The sequence below is a fragment of the Stigmatopora argus genome, chromosome 6 (genome assembly GCF_051989625.1).
Source record: "Stigmatopora argus isolate UIUO_Sarg chromosome 6, RoL_Sarg_1.0, whole genome shotgun sequence".
NCBI classification, from domain to species: domain Eukaryota; kingdom Metazoa; phylum Chordata; class Actinopteri; order Syngnathiformes; family Syngnathidae; genus Stigmatopora; species Stigmatopora argus.
Window position 1 is genome coordinate 17315684 of NC_135392.1, and position 6768 is coordinate 17322451.

A 6768-nucleotide genomic window follows, 5' to 3' on the forward strand; every position below is an offset into this window, starting at 1 on the left:
CTGTTGACAAAATGGATGTGGTCAAAATAAAATAAAACAGTGGTACAGTGTTGGTGGCTTGATGACTTTGTGATTTATACTTTAGGTGACAAGAAGAAATGTGACATGAATACTAAAGGACTGTGTTTGGCATACAAGTATGTGCGAGTAGTCTCTGAGTCCTCTAAGTGTAGCAACATTGAGCTCTGGTGGTGGACTGGTTTTATTGCAGTGGGGTATATTCAGCAATTTCCTCTCATCTCATTTTCTGAACCGCTTCATCCTCATTAGGATCGCGGAGGGTGCTGGAGCCTATCCCAGCTGACTCTGGGCCAGAGGCGGGGGCCACCCTGAATCGGCGACCAGCCGATCGCAGGGCACAAGGAGACAGACAACCATCCACACACACACCCATACCCAGGGGCAATTTAGAGTGTCCAATCAGCCTACCATGCATGTTTTTGGAATGTGGGAGGAAACCAAAGTACCCGGAAGAAACCCACGCAGGCCTGAGGAGAACACACAAACTTCACACAGGTGGACGTGACCTGGATTTGAACCCCAGAGCTGCGAGGCTGACGTGCTAACCACTCGCTCCACCGGGCTGGCCATATTCAGCAATTTGTTGACTGAAATAAATACTAATGTGCCATTTTCAAGACATTTCTACATATAAAACCTGTTGTAAATTCTGACATTAGACAACGGCATCAAATACAGGGACCACTTTTTTAACCTGTGCTGTACAGCTGCTTTGGACACCGAGAATGGGAATAGAATACCTTTATAGGCTGTGGTGTTTTAATGTGGAATATGGGGGTTTGATATACTCCCATTGGGGTTGTTATAGTTTGTTGTAGTTGTTTTCATAGAAAGCAGCCACACAGACATTGTTTAGAAGGACACAGAGAAAGGATGAACAAAGAATAGTGAAACAAAACAAAAAAAACATTAAATGCATACATAAACTAATACAAGTAGCATTGCTGTCTACTCTTATTGAGGGGACAGCATTTGGGGAGGGAATCCCTAGTAGGAAAAAGAGAGGAAGAAGGACGTTAGGACAGATATAACTGTGTGTACTTGGTGAGTGTGGAAAAAAAAATCAACCTCATTCAAAACTGTATATTTATCCAAAATTGTAGTTATGGATGTTGTTGATTATACATGCTGATGATAGATGATGGCTTTTCCTTGTTTATATGATTTAGCTTTTGAACCCATAGGAAGGGTTGTAGGGAGGTTGAGAATCTTGATCTGGAGGTAAAACACCTGGAGGATAGACTGGTGAAATGAAACAAACAAATAAATGTTTTACATTATGATGAAAATGCAGGCAAATAGAAAATGTTCACAATTTTCAATATTTAGTAATTATTTGATGACTTGATGGATGCATATAAGCTGCCCCAGCATATAAGCCACACCATTGCCTTAAAATCGTTGAATTTTACAATTTCTCAAGTATAAGCCGCCCCCTGATTCACAATTTTCACTTCCATATTCGTGGTTTTCATAGGGAGTACAAATGTGTTACTTTGAAGGGAAAATCTTAAGAAAAATCATTGCACGTGTATGAATCAAAAGCACATTATTAGGGTCAATATCATAAGGAAGTTAGTATAGCAACGCTGTAAGTCTTGTGCGCATTTAAGTCGTACCCTTGATTGAGTCATCATTTTTTTGAGTTACAAATATGGCTTATATGCGAGAAAATCGTGTACTCGCCTATCTCAATATTATGTCTGGGTAAGAACTCACCTGCTCCCATGTATGGCGGTGGCCCCACGGGTGCTGACGGCATAGTGGGGCCTCCAAAATAAGGCGGAACAGGCACAGGCTGGTAGCCAGGTTGGGATGGCGGCTGCTGAGGTGGGGAGACTGGCTGAGCAGGCACAGCAACAAAGGTGGATGTTACATCTACACAAATGAAGAGTGTCAGTGAGAAAATATACAAGACAACTCTTGACCAGAATCGTTATTTCCAATCAAAAATGTCAGTAAGTCAAGCAGACGAATGATAGGATATACCCCGACAACAGTGTTTCCCAGGGTTGGTAAGAGTACCACCAGTGGTACGTAAGCTCCCTCTAGCCTCAACAAAGGCAGAAAAAAACTGACATGAACAAAGTTTCTCACTTTGATGTCGATTTGAGTCGCGTCGTTTTCTGCACTTTTTGTACAGGAAGCAGCAAGGAGCCACAAAGCAGGTGATAAGACCCACGCAGAAGATGATGGGAACGACTACACCGACAATGCTGCCTATAATTATCGCAGGGCGTGTGTACTTTTCAAAGTGAGGCCTGCACAGATAAACAGTAGCAATCATCAAGAAAAGTGTTTTCAGTCAAATGGTTTTAAAAGTTGAACCTCTGATGTTTAATGTTCCCTATTTAAAAAAAAATCCCATGTCAGTTTGTTGTCATATCATATACAAAATACAGTAAGCTGTTTATTGCTGAAACCCGGTTGACTTTTGAGCAGGCAGCATGGGTTCATATCCTAGTATGCAAATGTGTTCTTGTTTAGCTAGTGCTCATTCTAATATGCAACATAAAGTATAGTAAGTAGACATTTGCTCAGTTATGATGACAATAATGACAAGAGGCATTTAAAAACATGAATGGGTACCACTTTGTTGCACTCTTAATGCTTTCATTTTGAAAATGCAATTATTGGACACCCTGTAAAATGGTGTATAAAGATTGTTTTGATTATTCCGTTACAGGTAGAGCCTCTTAATTTTGGTGAGACCGGCAAAGTACACTCTGGGCTTGTCTGCAGACACCCATTCAGATCGACAAGTTTGAACTTTTCAATTAGCCTTACATAGAGTAAAGGTAAAAGTCAAACGTGTGCATAGTTATGAAGATAAAGATGCTGTCAGGTCATTTTGTTGGTTTGTTCGTTCATCTTCCATACCGCCCATCCTCGAAAAGGTTGCAGAGGTTGCTGGAGCTTAACCCAGCTGTCGTCGGGCGAAAGGCAGACTATACCCTAGACTGGTCGCCAGTCAGTCGTAGAGCACACAGAGAGACAAACGACCATCCGCACTCCCAATCATGCCGCCACCAGCGGGAATCAATCCCCCCACCTGCCCGCACCAAAGTCAGGCGAGTGAACCACGAGTCAACTTCGTTTTGATGATTTTCTTCTAAATAATTCATCTCATCTCTCTTTCTGAACCGATTTATCTTCACTAGGGTCGCGGAGGGTGCTGGAGCCTATCCTAGCAGACTTGGGGCCAGAGGCGGGGGACCCCCTGAATTGGTTGCCAGCCAATAACAGGGCACAAGGAGACGGACAACCATTCACACTCACAATTTTTAGAGTGTCCAATCAGACTAGTATGCGTGTTTTTCGAATGCGAGAGGAAACCGGAGTTCCTGGAGAAAACCCAAACAGGCCTGGGGAGAACATGCAAACGCCACACAGGTGGACTGACCTGGATTTGAACCCAGGACCTCCACTGTGAGACTAACACTCATCCACCGGGCCGCCCTAAATAATTCAATTGAATATAAAACACTTCTGTTTGAAAATAAGTGCTCAAAACAAGTTAGTTGAGTCATAGATGCAGAAAATCTTTTGGTCTTTGACATTTTGTTTAAGGTGATCTTTAAAAGCTAGCGGTTGTTGTCACTGCTTTCTGGCCCGCCTCAACCACTATATAAATCTATTGGTTTTCCATTTTAGCAAGGACCAATACCACATTACCAGTAATATGCACATTTCCTGCAATGCCCTAAACAACACGGTGACATTATATAAACTGTCAAAAATGAGGAGATGAAACAGAGTTCATTAGGATCCACACAAATTGAGACTTTGAGGGACTCTGCCATAATCCTGTACGACCCACGAAAAAATCAACTATATAATTTCAGAAGTGGGATGAAGACGGAAATGTCAGAAAATGAAATCAATGTTTTATATATTACACTAAAAATTAAATTGATATTTCGACATATTTGATCATTCATTCATTGATTCATTTTCTGAACCGCTTCATCATTACAAGGATTGCAAGGGGTGCTGGAGCCTATCCCAACTGACTTCGTGCATGAGGTGGGAGACACCCTGACCTGGTGGCCAGCCAATCGCAGGCCACGGGGAGACAGACAACCATTCCTGCTCACTTTTCATACCTAGGAGCAATTTAGAGTGTCCAACCAGCCTACCATGCATGTTTTTGGAATGTGGGAGAAAACCAGAGTAACCGAAGAAAACCCATCACATGCAAACTCCACACAGGTGGACTGACCTAAATTCGAACCCAGGACCCCAAAACTGTGAGGCTGACATGCTAATTGCTTAGTGGCTGGGCCGCCATGTTTGATCATTAAAAAAATAATACTACTACTGTACTGTTCTGTTGCAAACTAAGAGTAACACTCAGACAGAGACTGTTTTCTTCAGAAATGTATGTATACTGGCTCAGTTGGTTCAAACATGCTAAAGACATTAGCATTAATGCTGTCATGTGCCTAGAGTGTGACTGACAGTTGACAGTTTACAGTTGGCTAAGACACGCCTATAGAAACCTAACACTGAAAGGACAAGCCTTATTTTGTTATTCTTACAAATTTGCCTGGGTTGTTAACAAGTCTTAACACTAACCCAGTCAAACAATGTATTCATTTTAATTTGACTTTACAGGACCTTTATTTTACTTGACACACATGCCTTTTAAGTTTTCCCGAAACCTTGCATGTTACCGGTTTGTGGAAACGTCAGAGGTTCAACTGCACAGAGGACATTATGATACAATTTTCACTACATATCATCGCAGAGCTCCTGCTGCTCTTCAGTGAGCTGCCTGGTCTTTTGAAGGCAGCAGTATCTATTGCTGCAAGTTCCACAGCAGTGCATGCTACCACACTGGCGACCATCGTGATGGATGCTGCTGTCGTCCCAGTAACTGGAACAATCGTCAGCTGGAAGGCAAGCCAACATATTTTGAACGGAAAAATATAAAGGTATACATGTATAGTTTAGCTTTAATTTCCCTAAATGACACCAAGGGTAAAGGGCCCATAAAAACATATAGAAGCAGTAACTCACCCCACGTAGTCGTTATAAGCACACCACAGGTAAGGAATATGAGAATCGGCACAAATGTCGATCTCATTACTGCGAAGATGCGCACACTAAAACTAACACAAGAACTTTCCGTTTCTATGTATGTGTGTACTGTGCGCATGTGTTTCACCCAACAGCCAAGTCACCCAACAGCATTCCTGCTTAAAACCAGCTTGGTGTGGTTAAGAAAAGGTTGCTACACTTCATTTATATAAAAAAATAAGGTGATTAATGATAGTTTCCTGCATTTTATTGCCCTTATTTTTCTATCCAGCTGACCTTTAATGAAAGAAACTGGATACATCATTTACCCTTTGGCTGCCTAAATCACATTTCTGTGAAAATTATAAGTCTCATGACAGGCCTGAAATAGCCAAAATGCACTGGATGCCAAAAAACTTTAAAAGTTAGCACCATGCTCCTTTCACACTGTATAAATGGAAAATAATGTTTGGAGTCTGTTAGGTCCCGCCATCTCTCTCCCGCTTGGATAAATAATCACCCTCTGCAAAACAGCTGTTCGAATGTATACAAAAGACGAGAAATCCAGCATTAACTAATCAGTGTAATATATTTGCTTGAGTAAAATCTTTACCGTATTTTCCCGCATATAAGTCACCTTTGCGTGTAACCCCAAGCTTAAAATTGCCTTAAAATCGTTGAATTTTACAATTTCTCTCGTATAAGACGCTCCCTGATTCATAATTTTCACCTCCATATTCATGGTTTTAATAGGGAGTGCAGTTGTGTTACTTTGAAGGGAAAATCTTTTAAAAAAATCATCGCACGTGGTAATTCTGAGATACTTTAAGAATCAAAAGGATCGTCTGCTGGATTGCACATTCCTAAAGGGTGTTGCCTGCAGGTATACAAATTTAAAAAGGAAGTCACGTGGGCAGTACAACCGGGAACCAGCGTCTGTAGCGGTCTAGTTTGTCATCCCTAGGTAAGATGGCAGCGCCCTGAGCGAGCAATGGCAGGCACAAATAAGTGAGTTTTTTCACATTTTATGCAAGATATGGTTTATTTTGTTCTTGAATTTCATTCATGGACATCAAAACAAATGTTAAGCGTTTTATCTGTTTATCTTTTCTCTATTTTGAAATAAATCACCGTATCGGCCACATTGTCTTGCTTTATGGCGTTTCATGCATGTCAAGTCTAATTTGTGCGCATATAAGCCATACGCTCGATTCCGTCATCCTTTTTTTGAGCGACAAATACGGCGTATGTGAGAAAAACCGGTAATATGGCTTTATATGAAGTGAAAATCAATCACATTTGTTTCATCCTTAATTAGGGATGTTCGGCGAATCGTCCGAGTACCCAGCATCAGTGCCCAATACTAGTAAAAAAAAAAAGTATCAGATTCGGTAAAAAGATCAGATCCAATCAAGTAGTTGCGTGTTTTTAGTACCATTTTTCTTTTTGGCTGCTGCAAATCAAGAGACAAATACTATATATACATGTCCACTTCTCTTTTGAAACTAATGATCATAACTGAGCACCATGTAATATTTGTAAACAGACCATTTCTTTATTTTGATACACACAACTTAATTCAGCCACCCAATGATGCAGTGGTTCTTCCGCCTGATTCTGATGTGGGTAGTCTGGGTTCGATTCCGACTCGGTGGAAGTGTGAGTGGTTGTCTGTCTCTGAGTGCCCAACAACTGACTGGCGACCGCTCCAAGGTGTAGTCTGCC

The 6768-nt window shown here is 41.4% G+C and overlaps 1 protein-coding gene across 1 annotated transcript; it reads right to left on the reverse strand.

Annotated features, from left to right (window-relative positions):
- Positions 1–43: 43 nt before the first annotated feature.
- On the reverse strand, positions 44–5185 carry LOC144075577 (protein shisa-4-like). Its single transcript, XM_077602773.1, has 5 exons — positions 5044–5185; positions 4760–4916; positions 2119–2282; positions 1741–1899; positions 44–1263 (listed from the first exon to the last, which is right to left on the reverse strand). The coding sequence occupies exons 1-5, from the start codon at positions 5180–5182 to the stop codon at positions 1187–1189; spliced, it is 696 nt and encodes a 231-aa protein (XP_077458899.1). The 5' UTR covers positions 5183–5185; the 3' UTR covers positions 44–1186.
- Positions 5186–6768: the final 1583 nt, after the last annotated feature.